At 36.8% G+C, this 19,039-nt stretch overlaps 2 protein-coding genes across 2 annotated transcripts; one reads left to right on the forward strand and one right to left on the reverse strand.

Annotated features, from left to right (window-relative positions):
* Positions 1 to 97: 97 nt before the first annotated feature.
* On the forward strand, positions 98 to 3,790 carry LOC130998894 (nifU-like protein 2, chloroplastic). Its single transcript, XM_057924324.1, has 4 exons — positions 98 to 451; positions 601 to 709; positions 1,373 to 1,683; positions 3,381 to 3,790. Exons 1-4 carry the CDS (start codon positions 311 to 313, stop codon positions 3,570 to 3,572), a joined length of 753 nt encoding a protein of 250 aa, XP_057780307.1. The 5' UTR covers positions 98 to 310; the 3' UTR covers positions 3,573 to 3,790.
* Positions 3,791 to 4,817: 1,027 nt separating this feature from the next.
* On the reverse strand, positions 4,818 to 11,007 carry LOC130998895 (ATP phosphoribosyltransferase 2, chloroplastic-like). The gene is made up of 11 exons (XM_057924325.1): positions 10,475 to 11,007; positions 10,297 to 10,356; positions 8,314 to 8,427; positions 7,995 to 8,060; positions 7,796 to 7,903; positions 7,600 to 7,683; positions 6,084 to 6,185; positions 5,838 to 5,951; positions 5,676 to 5,756; positions 5,465 to 5,584; positions 4,818 to 5,207 (listed from the first exon to the last, which is right to left on the reverse strand). The coding sequence occupies exons 1-11, from the start codon at positions 10,706 to 10,708 to the stop codon at positions 5,112 to 5,114; spliced, it is 1,179 nt and encodes a 392-aa protein (XP_057780308.1). The 5' UTR covers positions 10,709 to 11,007; the 3' UTR covers positions 4,818 to 5,111.
* Between the last annotated feature and the right edge of the window lie 8,032 nt (positions 11,008 to 19,039).

A 19,039-nucleotide genomic window follows, 5' to 3' on the forward strand; every position in this document is an offset into this window, starting at 1 on the left:
TTCCAAAAATAGAAGTGTGTCTTTATTATTGGAACAACCCAATAAAGAAAGTGTGTCTTCAATAATGGGACGGGGGAGTATTTTATTTTGTAAAAGATAAAGTCAAGTTACAAATTAAGTATAATGTAAACCTGGTTTTAGTCAAATTACAAATTGAATACTACTAACTAATTTTGTATATCAAATAAAATCAAATAGTCAAAAGAGGACAAAAGAAAAGCCCAAATAAAAAACAGAGATGAAGAAAAACTAACCAGAAGTTGTTCTCCGTTTGGCTTTTGCAAAACTCTCTGAAGCTCCATCGATTCCGATGCATGCGGCCATGGCGGTTACTTCTCCCTCCGCCCCCTATGCTTACAACTGCAGGCTTCACCAAACCCTAGAGTCCTCCTGTTCTCCTTCCTCCTCCGCCTCTGCCCCCACCCTCTCCCGCCGCCCCTTTTCACCTAAGGTTCAATTAGTTTTTCGACTCTGTTCGATCCTTATGTACTGTATTTATTATTGCGTTTCCTTTCTTATAATTATTTATTTTTTTGTTTGGTAGCTGCGGATTTTATTGTTATTATTGGGAATTATGATTCTATCGTGGCTTACCTGCAGGTATCGAGCTTCTTCGGCGCTCGGATTTCGGTTACCGTTAGACTCAATCAGGCGCTGGCGCCCTCATCACATCAGCTGCGGCGTAGCTCGCGCTCAACTTGTCGTCCAGGTGAGCCTAGGGTTCGTATTTGTTGTTTGATTTGTATGAGAGCCGCGTTTGGTAAATGATTGGGGTTTTGGTGAATTTGGACGATTGGCCGAAGAAGGATGAACTGATTGAGCTGCATCCTCTAGTTTATTGAAGGATGTGTGGTTTATGAAATAAATCGAGGCCTAAATAGTTATTTATGCACTTCTCGAGATGATAAAATTGCTAATGACGTCAATCGACTCCAAACAGATGGAGTATTTTTTGCCTTTAATTTGTAATTTATTATGAAAATATGTGTATATTCGTGAATATACAATGAGAAGTGATGACTTGCAATATTTTGAGAAAATCGTAATTATTCATCTGAGAATAATCCTGGTGTTTGTTAATGTTTTAGATAATTCTATTACATCTAAGGAACACTGTACGTTTGTGCATGTTGACTTGCTTGTTTGTGTTTAGTTAACTATTATGCGATCATATTGTACAAAATATTTTACTTTTCAGATAGTTGGCTTTTTGTTACTGTATGATATGATAATTCCATTACCTGGCATGAACTAGAACATTTTTTAGTTGTGGCCATGTTTGAATAAATATCGTTTTCATTTCCAAATCTGCATATAAAATTACCATAGCAGTGCTCGGGTCTAAATATGCGCTTTTTTAATGTCTGTGCAGGAATAAAGGCTGTTGCCACTCCTGATTCAGCTGTGGAATTGCCGCTCACAGCAGAAAATGTTGAGAGTGTGTTGGATGAGATCCGACCCTATCTTATTGCAGATGGGGGTAATGTTGCATTACATGAAATTGATGGAAATGTCGTGAAACTAAAATTACAAGGAGCATGTGGATCATGTCCTAGTTCCGTAGTGACGATGAAAATGGGCATTGAGCGTCGTCTAATGGAAAAGATCCCTGAAGTTATTGCAGTGGAATCTATACCAGATGAAGAAACAGGGCTAGAGCTGAATGAAGAGAACATAGAGAAGGTAAATATTTTCTTAACATTTATTATGTTTTATCTATTAGTTTTGCTAAAAGTAGGAATACTTTATAAGATAACTTTTAGCTCATTGGAAGTGATAATGGTATTTATGGCGTACATCTATTTCCCAAAGGACACATATTCTCTTACGTCTGAATAATGTCAATAATACTATAATGAATTAGCATTCTAAGACTGATAAGATGCAATAAACTGAAGGAAAAGATGTTTGGCAAGGCCGAGTGAGTGCAAGCCTATATTTGTATTTTGAAATACTCCCTCCGTCCCTCAAACATCTTCCTAAGGGAGAAGGGTATTCGATGAGGAGTGAATGGGTCCCATAAAAAGTGAAGATTGTAAGAGTAATAGTGAGTGAAATTATTTCCAAAAGTAGGTTAGGAAAATGTTTTGGGGATGGACCAAAATGGAAAGAGATGAAGATGTTTGAGGGATGGAGGGAGTATGATTTAGAGGCATGAGTCAAGTCTTATTTTTGTTAACTGCTAGCCTTATGTTTACTGTTTGCCACATATGCATCACTTTCCCTGCTGGAAAGGCTTGTATGGGTCGCACATGATTACATTAAACCACTGGAAAATAGAATGCTGGAGAGCTTGAGCCAATAGATGTTGTTCAAGACACTGTAGAATGAGTGGTCTTAGCATAAGAAAATCTCAGCGAACAATATATCACTGGATAACAATGCCCCGTTTCCAACTTGCCATCACCATAAGCACTTCTAGAACTCTTTTACAGCTCTACTGTTAATTGGTTCTGCCTGTACAGCTCCAACAGAATCCCCAGCTTCAAAAATAAGATGTTAGTTTCAGCTGAAAACTAATGTAATATTGTATCAATTGGTTTCTGCCTGTACTATCCGGATCAACTAACTCCAGTCTCCATCACAGAGGTGAACATTTCAAAAATTCATATATGTGCTTAAGGACATGAGGAAGTCATTCTAAATGTTGCAGTTTGAAAAAGTTCTACTCCCTACATCCCATTTTTAGTGGCTCATTTTCCACTTTGGGTTGTCCCATCATAAGTGGCGCTTGCCATAAATAGCAAAAAATAACCCTTGAAAAGGTGTGGACCTGGACCCTACCACTTTTAACCAATTTACACCTCCTTAATTTTCGTGCCCAAAAGTAGTGAGCCACTAATAATGAGACGGGGGGGAGTACTTCTTTGTGGGGCTTAACTAGAGATTTAAGATTAGTTTCCTGCGGTCACTGGGCTAAGCGACATGGAGATCACACAATTGGGATTAGGTTTGCATATACATTGCTCGATTGTTATGTGCTAGAATTTTGGAAGGTGGATACCATCCCACATAACCTGGTCGGTTGAATACCAATTTATCTAAAATTATGAAACATGGATGATGTTTCTCTATGATGTGTTGTAGTTCCACCTCTAGAAATGGGGAAAGCTTGTTCCTAAAAGTTGAGGAAGAGGTGAATGTGGTCTTATTCCTTGACCACAAGATCCATTTCTTGGTTTACTTCTAGTAGCATGTTATGGTAGTCCAAAATTTGAAGAACGTCGTTTTCTGCTGGCTCAACCCCCTTGCACCAAAAGTTCTGGAATTTATGTCACCAAGAATGCCATTACTGCTTATTATATATGTATTTAAAACTTTATTTTCACCATTTTGTTCATAATGGATAAAGGAGTAATGCATGTTAACTTATCTTTTAGGTGCTTGAAGAAATAAGACCTTACCTGATTGGAGCTGCTGGTGGGGATTTGGAACTAGTAGAAATTGAGGAGCCAATAGTTAAAGTGCGAATATCGGGTCCTGCAGCTGGTGTAATGACCGTTCGAGTTGCTGTCACCCAGAAACTTCGAGAAAAGATTCCATCCATTGCAGCGGTTCAGCTTCTGTCATAGATGCATCTCAAATGCCCCAAAATACAGAGATGGAGAAGCCAACTAGGTACACGAGATCATGCAATGAATAGCGATATATAAATACTTGAAACGATCATGGAGCAGCAGCAGCATGCCATGTCTTGTTGTATCTACATATATCACTTACTGCTGTTTACATATATACATTGATGCCAGTATTTGATTAAGAAATTTGTGCTCGATCATTTTATTCTGCAGCAATCTCTTCCCTTGTTTCTCTAATGTGGAATCTGTTATGAAAACATAATATCCTTCTCCTCACCTGTGCTTCATATTGTTGCATATAGTACTAATTTCTAGGGTTCTTGAGAGAGAAAATACTTGGGGGCCGTTTGGCTTGAAGGATTAGATTAGATTAACTTATAATTATCTTGTTTGATTGGGTGAATACGAGACAATGCTACATAGAAATAGTTTTGGCTTACCTCTTACGTTGCGTTTACTTTGATTAAAAAAGGAGAGAAAAAAAAATATATTTTCACCAATTTCAGCATTTTCTCATCTTTTCATTTCTAGTAAATATATGATAAAAAGAAGAAGAAAATTTTTTTTTCTCATATTTTCTTATCTATCATTTCCAATGGAAATGAAGTCGGAATGGTCGGGCCTTTGTGGTTGCTCAGCGATAAGGTTTTCTTTCTTATCGGCTTCGAGATATTAGAGATGGCAAGTTCTTGTTGTTGATGTGCCATGCTCTGCTCCTTGTTGAGCCTACGTCTTTGCTCCCTCCTCAGGCTGTTGATTCTCGGTTTAAGATTTAGCGGCATGGGTTTTGCTCTTGGGATGTTTGGTTTTTGCTTTCTTTTTGGTTTTCTTGTGTTTCGTTTTCTTGTTTTTTGGTTCTTTCTTGTACCCTCTTTCCTGATTTTGTTGACTTTTCTGTTTTCATAGACGAGTATTCTTTTTTTCTCACTCGAGTTCTGTTTTCATAGACGAGTACTCTTTTTCCTCTTTTTTTCTCACTCGAGTTCTGTTTTCATAGACGAGTACTCTTTTTCCTCTCACTCTGAGAGGTTTTAATAAAGCTCGGCCCTTAGTCTACTTCTTGTGCTTTAGATTTCTTTTCCTTTTTAATAAATCCTCATTTATATATATTTCCAATGGAAATTTTACTATTAAAGTAAACACATCTTTATGATAAAATTAATCTTAAGGCAACTCAATCTTAAATAATCTCGACAACCAAATGCCCTATTCAAAGAAAATTAACTTACAAAAAACGGATATCAAAAAAGGCCATTTTTGGCATGTATTGTATCCTCAACGTATTCATCCTTACACACGAAACAGAAAAGAGAGAAGATGGAAATGCTTCATCATTATATGAAGCACTGCACCTGTAGAGTTTGAAAACACGATAATAATAATACAATGACCAAGCAACAGTTTTTGATACAACAAGAGATGATTAACTTATTCTACATGAATAAACGTTAAAAAAACAAAAAACAAATGATGGAATCCGTAGGAAACAATTGTCTCAAAGGCTGGGCTTCAACTTGAGCAAAGATTGTTTAACTAGAGCCCCAAGACTGAAAGAAGCTGACGCCATCTCGGAGTTTCTTCATCGAAGATGTACGTCAGAGGTGAAATCAGAACTCCACTACCTCCAATCTGCACAAGAGGATATATCTTCAGTTGGAAATTTCACCAACGGTGGAGATTATCGAGTATCAACATAAGGCATCAAGTCAAGCAAACAAAAATCCTCATTTGATGCAGATTTTAGAAGTCATAAGAACAGGATGTTGATGCCAAAATATAATCTCAACTAGAAGAAAGACAGTGCGTTGATCGACAGCAAACCTAGCCAACGACTACTACATGCATGAGTGTAGGCTGATAGATATGTTTATAGGATTGTTGCTCACCATCCTCAGCTGCTGAACAGATTTGTAAAGAGCTTTCTTCGGCACGCAAATAACTATTGCAAAATAATCTGCTGCTACCTTCCCGTCACGCTTACAGAAAACTGGGCTAACAGTAGGTCCCTGGATACAAAAGGCATGAAACCATGTAAGAAGCTTCCATATGGATAGAAGTGTGCTATAGTGTTATGTGCACAGGACAAGCAAGTCGGACCTCCAACCCAGATAACGATGGTTGGCTTAAAACTCGCTCAGCCACTTCCTCTGCACTGCTTCCACGCATGTTGGCTGTTACCTGTCATGGGAACAGTAAATTACAATTTACAAGAATACCATGAAACAAATAAGTTAACATCAAGAAAGAAACGAATCGTACCGTGAACTGACCAACAGCCTTTAAATGTGCTTCCAATCTTTCCAGCATTTCGTGAGTAATGTCTAGCACACCTTTTCGCTGGATCAATGACTTTCTGCTAGCAACAAGTACAGCCTGAAATGATAAACCTAGGTCAAAGGAGATTGCATGCACAGTAACACTGATTCGAGGGCATTACTGGTCCTAAAATAGTACCGATAAAGTTTTGTAGGCTAATAGATTTCACGAACAATATGAAGCAATTACCTGGCTTTCCAGGATGACTCCACCTTGAATTTCTTTCAGATTATTCTCTCTCAATGTGGTTCCACTACTCACAAGGTCCACAATGGCATCAGCTATCCCCATCTTGAAAGGGCGAAAAAGAGAAAGAAAAGCAATCAGCATTTATTGGTCGAATGACATCAAAACTGCATGTGCAGGAAAATGTGCTGTCATCCAAAAACTGCAAGCAAGCACCTTGGAGAATATTGCAGCAATGTGACACTGCACCTAAAAATCTATAGTTACACAAATACAGGACATATTATAGTGGCAATTTAAACATAAGTAGTTTAATAGAACTCACCAAGGCAGAACAAGTACAATCAACTCATTACAATACAAATCGCTAAAAAAAATCAACTAAATTAGGTAGTCATCACAGTGAGTAAGTGACCGCTTGAACTTTAACAAATTATAAGTGTGACTTAGTGCAAATAAAATTATGTGTATGATTTAGGACATGTGCAAGCAATGCTCAGAATAACTCAAATAAATTCCTTAGCTCCACCTATTAAGAAACTGTGAATTTTCAGTTGATTAACTTACCATATATACCCCACAAACATAATGAAACTGAAATTGATATCTCAAAGAGCTTGTCTCAATTCTCAGATGGTGGATTTAAATGCAGGAATCCTTAGATTTGTCAACATACATTTTAAGTGGCAAACATAAGATGGTCATTGTGCATTCTCGTTCAAGAAACACCATATTATGATATCTTGCTGCAGCTTGAATCACGAGAAAGATAACAATACCATCTCAAACATAAAAGGAAGAAGTAGTGGTGCTAATTAAAAGTCAGTTGTGGCCTTAGCTGTGCTGATGGAAACTAAAAGGGCTATTTTTCACTCATAAAGACTAGTTTAAGAACAAGAAAGCTTTCGTCAAAAAAAAAAAAGAACCAAGAAAGCTACAAAGCTTTTTTCTAAGGAGAATAGCAGCTATTGGGTTCAACGTTCAATATACTTTCCTCTTGCTAAAATCTCAATTCAATTTGACAAGCAACAAAAGAAAAATGAGTGGATGCGACCTATTTAATTATAACTTATCCACAAGGCAAGCTTCAATCAATAACCCCACCCCTCTGCAGATTTCAACTTTGAACAAAAGAAAAAAGCACATAAGACTCCATGAGACTAAGTGATCTTAAATGAAGAGGTTCTAGGTCCATATGACTGATAATGCGTGTTGCTGCAGAATCACTAATATGGATTGGCAGTTTGGCACACTTCCCGGAAAATCAAAGAATGTTTTTCATTTACAGTTCATTCAACACTCTGTAACCTCTTGCCCAGACAGGAAGCAGAAATAATAATTGCATATATATATATATATATATGTTATATATAGATATGTATATACAAAATAAAGAAAGGAAGAGAAGAGCAAAACTGTAAGCAAAGGAAAAACACAGAAAAGGAACATGGAAGGAATCAACAAAGATGAAGTAGCAACATCACGCACTATCACAAACACATAAAAGTTTATTACTTACAGCAGGAGCTGCTTCCAAAGCTCCATCAGCAGTTGAGAAAGTCACATGACTGAGACCATTATCTTTCATGAACTTAGGACCCAACTGCATGCAAAATTGTTAGTCAAACATAATCTTTTGTGCTGAAAGAAAACTGTAAATGGGAAAAAGGGAAGAAAAAAACGATAAAGAATGAGAATTTTCATATAAATCATACATATGTGAAGCCAGTGGCAATTCTTAGAGGTCTTTCAGGTGTCCACTGTGGCATCTCAGCTAACTCTTTCAATGAATTTATATTCTCAAATATGCCGTACTTGGGGATCTAACACAGAAAAAGGATATTTTCCACAGTGTAAGAGCTCAAATAACAGGAGTTTGCATATTGTTAGCACACCCTTAAGCCATTTACTTACTGCTAGAGATAAACGGCAATCTCCATAGTCTAGAGAGTCATGGACAAGAATGAGATCTTCATTTCCCTGCAAAAAAGAATGCAAATGCTGATTATCAAATCCAAAGCACTATAAGTTGTTGACCCAAATCAAGAAATGCACATTAAGGTAATTAGAAATGCCCATCAATGGAGGCTAACTAAAGTTTCAGTTCATGCATATGCTGATCAGAGTTCAATCTCACAAGCTTGTGCTAGGAAGATTGTAGGACCTACACTAATTATACAATCACTTCATCAGCTCATAATTAAGAAGACCAGTGGACCACGCCATAACTTACCTGCCCAAATTCCATTACAGTGTCCAACCCTACAATTCCAAGGTCCAAATCTCCAGATACCAATTTCCTCACGACATCTTTGGGGCGTTGAAACCAAACTTCTAAATTTGAAATCTGTAATATAAATAGCCAAACTTAGTTACATTATAAAACAATAATCAAGTATATCTGATTTCTAGATGAACAAAATGAGGATGGATAAATGATGTTTTCTCTATAGGGGGTTATTATTTTAAGTCAGCAACACGTTGACACACATAGAGAAGGTCTTGAATTAGTAGTCTTGACTCTTGACAAAAAATATGTGGTCAGATTGACTACCTTTCTCCAACAGATTAGAAAGTCTACTCATCAGATGAGAGAGTACATTAGTTTAAACAGTCAGAAATACTATTTATCATTTCTACATTATTGGTTTAAGTTCGAGATAGTAGGATTCATATTTCATATGAGTGTACTGTCATAATACACAAAGCTCTCCATAGTTTTGTAAGCACATATAAGTTCAAACATACATATGCATAAAATGTTTAATATGTCCTGCAAAGGTTGGATCGTATTCCAAAACAATAAATCTAAGACATAACAGGAATCCACCTACGTTCTTAAAACCTATAGAAATTAAGGTTGGTGTAGGTCTGACCACCTCCAAGAAGCTAGTGATGAGAAAGAGAAATTTTCTAAGAAACCTTTTGTGAATGTTAGTACGAGGACCAAAATTATGGGTTGTGTCATGTTCAGGTTCTACCTATAAAATTTTGAGAACGACAGAATAGAGCTGGATTCTTTGCTTCTTTTAATAACAAAAAAGGAAAGAAAGAAAGAGTAGAGGATGAGTTGAGTCGTCACAGAGGATTAGTAATCCCCAAAAAAGACCTTATTAAAGAATGGGAAAGGGGATAAGAAATTATAGGAAATATTGTGCTATAGAACTTTCCAGATTGATCCAAGCCCACCGCCTAACATCATACTGAACTCTTTGTGGCTTGAACTGCTTCAATTGCCTTGGAGAAGAGCATCATTCCAGCAGTTCAAGGAATTTAAGATTATGAAACACCAACAAACACCAAGATTTCTGAGATTGTTTTCCTCCATATTAATGCCCAATAACACACTTTTATCCGAGCCAATTTGCAATCCTGGCATGCTACAGAAAGATTCCCAAATCTTAGACAACCACACAAGATTGGATTTACTTTCATCTAGAGAAAATAAAGTATCAATTGCCAATTGCAAATGGGAAATTTGAGCATTGTCGTTACCAACAATCAGAACTTCCACTGGTAACACCTTATTTACCTTCTCAGCCAACCTACTCAAACATCAAATGAAGTATTGAAGAGGAAGGGGGATAGAGAGGATGGTCTTGCCTCAATGCCCTCCACCCCACCCACTGAAATTTCGTCTGGATTTCCCATCGACCATAATTGACCTAGTGACAACAATCTAGCTATGACTTTATACAAACTTGTCACCAGACTTCCAGCTGCAAGTCATCTAAATTTAAAAGGGTTTTCTTTTCTCAGTATTCAGATCAATATAAGTTTATTCAGATTCCATTAATAACTCCATTCTCATAAAGTCTACAAAAAACATAAGAAAATCCAGTTAATTCTGTCCATCATTCTTGACATTAGAATTTTACCCCCCTTCCGGCAACACTGTGGAAGTGCAATCTAAATGAAGGGGGCAGGCACCCAAATCCATGTAAAGTCTCTACAAATATGTAGTAGTTCACAAAAAGAATCACATGTAAAAATTCAAACTTGACTTTTAGTTAGCAACTACTCCATACAAACTGAACAAAATATTGTTATATATCTCCCATAGAAAAAACAAATGAAACGTCTCCCATAAAACGAACAGAGAGACATGAGATTAACAGCTGAAAATACTTAAATTTAAGGTTTAGTTTAAGTGGCTAACACCCAAACAAAGAATTAATAAATCAAACATCTCCAATAGCTACGAAAGCAATCGCACCTGAGGAATTTCTGCCACATACTGCCGCGGATTAACCTGCCTCACCGACAATTGACAATCCTTCACGGCCAACAATACAAACAAAAACGATAAATGAGGGGAGATGGAAAACAATCAACATCTTAACCACGCGAATTACACAACACTTGTATTTTATGTGCGAGATTGTTCACATTACCTTGAGAAGGTCGAGAGTGTCGGTAGCCATCCGGCCTTTACTCGGCAGGCCGAGGCGCACTTCGTTTCTGTCGTGAGACTTCTTCTCGACGTTCCCATTCACCACGGCCGCCGGCGACGCGAGCGAGCAGCAGGAGACGGTGAATTTGACCGCCGCGGGGTTGGGCGAAGAGGATGAATTCGGGAAATGCGGAATCGATGAGCACTGCAGGAAAATCGTCCGCGCCACAGACATTTTCCAGCTATTCTCTCTCTCTAAAACCTGACAGCGTTTTACTGTGTGTGTGTGTGTGAACTGTGAAGAGAAGAGAAAGATTAAACGCCGCCGCAGCAGATGATTATTGGGTGCGGGGAGGCGTACGAGTAGATTCTGATGGTGATTGCTGATTATGTGGAGGAATAAATTTTAGAATATTTCATCATATTTTTAGGGAAATTCTAAATATTCATGCTATAATTGGGAATTTCATAGTCACTTTGATTGAAGAATAATTATTTTAGTCAAATCACAAATATACTTATGGAAATGGCCACAATCCTTGTTACCTACTATCAATAGATATATCATGTATGTATATCACATGTTCGAAAAGTATTTAGGTTACCAAAAATTCAAAATTTGAATACTACACCAATATTCTCTATGTGCCGTATTAATTTTTTTTAAGGATTAATAGTGTTTTATATTTCAAAATTTTAATCTTTTTTATAAAATATCTCGAATTTTTATTTTTTAAAAAAAACACAGAACTTTTAATGTTTTGCATAAAATATCCCGTTATACAAAATTCGGTAACAGAAAAATCATAGAAAAACTTTAAACTTTCATCATCTTCCAACAATGATGGTCCCTAACATGATTTTTCAATAATGACGGTTCCCAAAATTACATCATGCAATATAAGTCATCAATTTTTTTTTTTTAAATCAAAAGAAAAAGACACCAAATTTACGTAGATGGACATTTTATGAAAAAAAACTCTAAAAATTCTTGGTTTTTTATGATAAAAATTTATGAATAACATTGAAAGTATGGAATATAAATTATACTATTTTTTTTATGTGATTCGTCTTTTACGTTTGATTAATAATGTGTACTACTCCCTCCGTCCGCTAAGATTATGTCAAATTGGTTGGGCACGAGATTTAATAAAATTGGTGATGATTTTGATGTAGTGGAGAAAGGGTCCCACCACTTTATGAGATGTGTGGTTGAGATTGAATTTTAGGTGGATTTTTTTGTAAATAAAGAGTGTTAGTAATGATAAAATATTAAAGATAATGGTGGGACCATTGCCTTGAAAGGAAAGTGACATAATTTTGACGGACGCCCAATATAGTAATTGTAACATAATCTTGACGGACGGAGGGAGTATTAGATATAAATAGAATTACTTAATGCACACTTAGAATTACTTAATTTTTGCAATGCATGTATATTTTAAATTTTTTACATTTCATTGTTATTTAATAAAAGTAATAAATTTAAAAATATTTATATTTATTAATAAAATATTGAATTTGTACACAAGTAGTAATATTTTCCGTAGTAGGGTTAAAACTAGGGATGTCAAAAAAGTCCAAAACCAACGGATCGATCCGAATAGACCGATAAAAAAGGAGGGTTAGAGCTGAAAATTTTTAGCCCGAAAAAATTTTAGCCCGAATGACCCGACCCAAAAATAGCCCGAGCCCGATACGGTTGGCCCAGAAACCGAGCGGGTTGGCCTGATTAACCGAACACTTTCTTAATAATTGATTTTTAAACTTTAATACTTTAATTTTTAATTTGATAATAATATTTTGATGCTTGTAGAATATATTTTGATTTTTTTTAATACAGTTAATAACAAACATCTATGATATAAAAGTCAAAGAAATATAGTCATTTATGTTAAATCTATATACATTTTTTGAGGCGGACTTAGGTGAGCGCCGTTATAATTGTGCGCTCACAGAATGTGCGTGGATTCTGGGTCGGGTCGGATCCCAGACCCGGATCCAACATATATTTTTAAAAAAAATCGAAATATTCTTGAGATTTTTTTCAGGTTTTTCGGGATTTCTTTCTTAAACATACGCCGCCATCTTCTTTTCAGCTTTTTCACGATTTTCTTCCAAAAATTTCTTCAGAAAATTTCGTTTGATCGCGGCGGTGTTAATGTCACGACCGGACTTAATTAAGGATAATTAAGCCGGGAAACCATGACCAAGGGTTGGAGATAAGAAGTGGGATAGAAAGGGGAAAGAAGAAACATACTTAGATATTAATAACGAAGGGAACATTTACAACGGAGTTAGAGTCGTGATGACATAGTCAAACTAGTAAGCTCGGATAGCTCCGACTTAGCCAAAATAATATGAAATTCTCTTGAGTACGCAGCGGAAGAAGGTTCTGATTACATGTATGAAGACATGTACTCAAGAGTTCTTTAATGCATATGACTTTAGACAAAAGGGATTTCCTGCTCGTCACTTCATCACCACCAGCTACTGCTCAACCTGCACATTTAGAAATACATGCAGGGCTGAGTACAAAAGTACTCAGTGGGTACATATGCCTATAGAAACTTGCATAGAAAACATAAATTGTCATGCCACCTTAACAGTACAACAAGGGAGTTTTCGTGAAATAAGCCCAAGCTTACTAAATTCTTTTGTGATTCTTAACGATCGACTGATCAGTCTAAGTTCTCTTGTATTTTATCATATCTGAAGCTTGTGTGCCGGAGAGGTGGCCACCTCTCACGGACACCTGACCGGCCAACCTGTTAGATGACTCACGGCCCTGGGTGTACATTAGCCCTGGCAGGATAGCTATCAACTGCTCAGGACCCGAATTCGATTACTTAACTGGCATTGCCTCATCAGATAGATATCATACTAAATGAAACATTTTATGGCAAGACAACAACTGAGATAACTGAAATAGCTTTTCGTTCATAGATTCTGTAATGAAATAACTTGCTTGAAAGTAACGTTAAACTGATTTGATATATCTAAAAAATAAACCCACCTGATATGAAATCTCCGTGATTCGGTGGTTCCTTTATTGACGGTTATTCCCGACCTTGACCTTGATTTCGAGAAAATACATAAGATACTTACTCGGGAAAAACTCTCAGAATGAGAATGCATGATTAACTATGCATGAATCTGGTATGCATGAACTAATCCTTTGAGCGATAGTCGGGAATTTCTACTGTTAATCCTTATTAAAAGATTTAGCTAACTCTCGCTTACCGCGGTCGAATAAATCTGCAATTCTTTCTTTTTCATCGGAATACTCTAAATATAAAATAAACAATCTCGTCCTTGTATTCGATCGAAGTACAAGAACTAACTCGGCTTTAATCAAGATGTGACCTTGTAGAATTTATTGGGCTTAACAGTAGAACATAATCAATAATGTAACTTCAATTAATTAATGGCTAAAAAAAAGAAGCCGATTAATTAAATAAAACAAGTGGCTTTAAAGAAATAAACGATAACAGTCCACTATAAATTATTTGGGCTTGAAGGAGATAGTAGTAAGCTCATTAATTAAGAGGCTCAATAAAATAGCCTACTAATTAATCAAGAATGACGCGAATTAATATACTGCAATTGTCTCAAAAGAATAATGGAGGAGTCCAACAATAATTAATGTGGGCTGGAAAGAATTAATCTTAGCTCAATAAACAATTAAATCGGCCCAAATGAAACAATAACCGGCCCAACAATATACATATATATGGGATTTGGAAATAGAATAATATCTCAGCCCATTTCTTTTTAAAACAATTACAGCCCAAACTTTAAAATAATTCGGCCCAAATCATAAGGGAAATGGCCCAAAAGAATACAACACAGCCCAACTCTCTAAACAATTAAAAGAAAAGCCCAAAAATCAATTAAAATAGGAGCCCATCCTCTGTCTAACACTCGGTTCTCTCTCTCTCTCCAAGCAGAACACGCTCTGCTATCTCTCTCAATTCAAGATCCGGTCGATCGGCCCTTCCCAAACTCGCTCGACGTCTTCTTCTCCGGCCATTCAGCTGTCGCCTGCTCCGGGCGGCGTCCACTGTCGACGCATCTAACCCCGGCGACGTCCTCTCTCTCCTCGCGCAGAACTCGGTCGAGCCCTAACTCTGGAAATCATCGCTGCGGCCACATCCGCGTCTGGAATCCGGCGAGCGATCGCCGCCTGGGAGCGGCGCCATTCATCTCCCTCTCTCTCTTCGTCCCTATCGTGAAAGGGAATCGAAAGCCCTAGCCCACCCCCCTGAAGTTTCAAACCGGGCGTTCTCCTTCAAAATACGATCGCCCTCCCTTCTCAACTCCGGTCGGCTCCTCTTTCTTCGGCCGGCGTCGTGGCTATTCTGATGCGGCGAGACGATGAGAGTTCGCCGCCTTTTCCCTCCGTTCCGGCAGTTGGGTTTCGGCAGATGCTTGGGCAGTCGGCCCCTTTTTCCCAAAGCTAAGTCTTACTTTCTCAACTCCAATCAATGTTCTGGTTTCTGAGGTTGTGGGTTCTCGTGATTACTACTCTAGAGTACAGTGAGTGAAGTATAAATCTTCCTGATGTAAAGCATCTTATGGCTATTTGAGGTAGATGAACTGTGATTATGCTAAATATTGATGCGAACTGAATTGAATGCTTGAGATAGCAAAATACCTTGAATGCGTTCGAATTGATGGATTGTTATTGAGGTTGAATGTAACGTATATCAACTGAAATGAATTGAGGGAGCAATGATTTATCGAATGAATGAGACTTTGGACTGGAAATAGCAAAGTTTAGAACAAAGCTTACCTTGAGAGCTTCGGCTGAATGAGCTGGGGCTATTCTGTGATTTTCTTTTGGGTGAAATGAGTTGAGAGTGAAAACTGCATTTGTTGGCTGGGCTGATACTAAATAGAGAAAATGATGCTGCATACTTGAGTATGCTAGGAAGATGTGCAGGAATAGGGTGGCTGGAGGTAGAGGCTGGAGGGAACCGGGCAGCCATGAAAGGTGGCTGGAAGACTTTTGCTGAAGGTGGATGAGATGGAAGTGCAGAGGGGTGGCCGGCTGTTGCTCCAACATTCTACTATTACCTTTCTCTCTCTTTGACTTTTGTGCTCAAACTTGAGTGGATAGTAGTAAGTGGGCATGTAAGTCCCCACCTTTGTAACATACTAAGAATTTCTCCAAGTTGGGAACTAAATTGTAATTGTGAACTGTAAATAAAATACTGGTTTGAGTTTCTAAACATCGCGTTTCTGCATTTGTTCGGTATCTGTTTTCTTGTCTGCTAATATCGATAAATTGTAAAATAACTTAAATTAAATCCGTGGATTTAATCTGCAAAGTTGGAAATAATTCCAAGACTTCTAGTGACACTAATAAAATATAACAACATCTTTTTTTTTTTTTCAATTAGGAAATAACATGACTTTGCTAAGTCAGTTATAACTTGGAATAATAATACTGAATGGCTCGATAATTCTCATCGCGATTTACTCACGCGATACAAAAGCATAAAGCTAAAATAATAACTCCGTCTGATAATTAAATCAGGATCATAAGCTGAATTGTCATAAACTGACAACTGGATTTCCATTTACTGAAAAATGCGATTTTAATATCGCGATACTGGATTTAAAATACAATTAAAAGAGCGGGTTACTACAGTTAAATATCCGCCGCCATCTTAAAGAATTCAGCAATGGGCGATTCTGATATAATAGTAGAGATTCAAGATTTGAATGTGCAGTTGAATGAAGAAATTAACTTGAATGATGATTACAGTTGTGAATCTGGCAATGTTTCTACAGATAAAGACTTCTCTACAAATCAAGATTTAGATGAAGATACATTGATACAAGGTACTAATATTTTAGTGATTCCTTCAAAACATTTCACATCACGAATGATTTAGTCGTCTATACGAAAAGTTTCATTACTTGATCGTAATAGTTTCAATTATATTTAGTATACAATCATTCTTAACGAAATTTACTCATCTATATGATAAACTTGCATATATGAAAAAGTGTCATTATTTTGTCGTAATAGTTTCATTTATATATAGTATAGTGTCATTTTGAAAAGCTAACTTCATAAATGACTTAGTCGTCTATATAATAAACTTGCTTATATGAAAAAGTGTCATTTTTTTATCGTAATAGTTTCATTTATATATAGTATAGTATCATTTTGAGAAGCTAATTTAATGAAGTTTCATAAATAACTTTGTCGTCTATATGATTAACTTAAATATATGAAAAGTGTCATTAATTGATCGTAATAGTTTCATTTGTTAACAGTAGAGTGCCACTTAAAAATTTATTCAAATCTTGTTTATTTAACAAAGTTTTAGAAATGATTTATTCGTTTTATGTAACTAACTGGCTAATATACTAAGTGCCATTACTTGACAATAATGGTTTCATTTACATATATAGTGGTTTATGCACCACAGTATTTTAAAAAACATTATTATAATTTAAGAAAGGATCCAGTTTCATTTAATCAGAGTTCTTCTTCTTGTGATCCTTTACTTGGATTAAGAAGTCAAAACTTCGAAGACATATGATCACTAAATTATTTGCACAAAATACCGCAACTAACACGGTGTAATTGTAGCACAGAAATAGTAACCGAATATCGTGTCCACAGGGATTGACACAACGAAACGACTTTATCTATCTCCTAAACAGACTATAATAGTAGACAGGTAAACGAAAATAGAAGGTTTAATAATCTTAAACTAAAACGCAAATAATAAATAAAAGTACGTAGGAGAAAATCAAATATTAAAAGCAACTAATCCTAGGGTAGTAAATTCATTAATTAAATCTATGCACTTAATCTATTAATCCTATGTACCAGTTTAATCCAGTTATGATGAGAGATCACTTAATTAATCAATTACTCTCGCTAGAGCAGCAACGATCGTAGATTAGTAAATTATCTATCTCCGTTAGGTCTCAAGAAAATCTACTAACTCCCAATAGCTCCTTAGAATAGCTCCCTATGATCCACCTATCTCCGCTAGGTCTCAAGGTTAAAATCATATCATACATTCCTGAATCCGCTAAACAGTTATCTCCGCTAGGTCTCAAACCGAATAGCTACACATGCAAACTATTGGCCAAATAATTCACAAGAATTCAAGCACCAGAAATTATGAATCATAAACTGGAAGGCACAAAGGTATTAACAAATAAATCACATAAATTCAATCAACTATTTACAAGCCCTAGAATTAGCTAAAGAAACTAGCCAGACATGCTTAAATAAAACATAAACATAATTAAATAGAATGCAATTGTAAAAACTGAATTATATAAAAACGAATGAAAAACTGGAGTAGCGACTTGAATCTTCAATCTTGATCCAAGCCTTGAAAACTAGAAAGCAATAAAAATCTAAAGCTAAAAACTAAAGTATGAATGCTAAGGTTCTAGGGTGTTGGGTTCTTTCTAATAGGTCAAAAGAGAACCTATTTATAAGCTTCAGCTTTCCTTCGGATCACCATGGAAGTTGCCAAGCAAAGTAGAATTCTAATGGTAATAGAATCGTGTGAATTAAGGCAACTCGCCAGCTGGATGTGCGCTTCTGGAAAATACTCCCACTCGTGCTAAATTCGCAGTTCTCGCCAGAGGAATGAGTGTCACCAGAGTAACGGGTCACGCCAGAGGATTAGATGATTTCTCTTACCTCGCCAGTGGAATGATGATCTCTCTGGCATTCGCCAGAGGAACGGTGAATTCTCTGCTATCGCCAGAGGAATGGGTGATATCTCTGGTACTTCGTCAGCGGAATGGGTCGCCAGCGGAATGTCTTCCGCTCTGGCCTTCCTCCGCTCTGGACTTTAGACTTCTCTGACTCCAGAGAAATGGTGATTTCTCTGGCACGTTGATTTCTCTGGCGAGAATTCTCTGCTCTGGAGATGTCGGCTCCGCTCCTCTGCATTCCGCGGATTTCTCTGGATTAGCTTTTGATTCCTCTGGCGCTTCGATTCCTCTAACGCCAGAGGAATGGTGATTTCTCTGCTCTAGAGATGTCGGTTCCTCTGGAAAATGCCAGATTCATCCAAATTCATCCAAAACTGCATTCTTCCATCTCGAGAGCCTAAATCTCCTGCAAAGCATAAAATACACCATAAACGCACCAAATTCTAGAAGATTATCTTTAAACACGCACATTCAAACCCTGAAAAATATAGTAAATTAAGCATAAATCAACTCCCCCACACTTAGTCTTTTGCTTGTCCTCAAGCAAAATCTATATGAATCCTAGGAAGAAATTGATTTCAACAATGTAAATTTCCATCCAATCATTCACAAAGTCAATTCAAAACTTTACAATCAACACATATCTCTCAATCATGCAAGTAACTCAAAGTTTGAGAAGCAACAAAAGAGTAATGCGAGTAATTCGATCAGACCCAATTCTCCACTAGAAGTGAATTCCCTAATGTGATCGCCTTTATAATTAATATCACCATTTTTCACACTTTGTGTGCTTGAGATTTCTCGACAGTTGAGCCATAAGTCATGAAATAAAACCATTTGGATGTAATCCAAAGTCTTTTCA

The sequence above is a fragment of the Salvia miltiorrhiza genome, chromosome 8, assembly GCF_028751815.1.
Source record: "Salvia miltiorrhiza cultivar Shanhuang (shh) chromosome 8, IMPLAD_Smil_shh, whole genome shotgun sequence".
In the NCBI taxonomy this organism is placed as follows: domain Eukaryota; kingdom Viridiplantae; phylum Streptophyta; class Magnoliopsida; order Lamiales; family Lamiaceae; genus Salvia; species Salvia miltiorrhiza.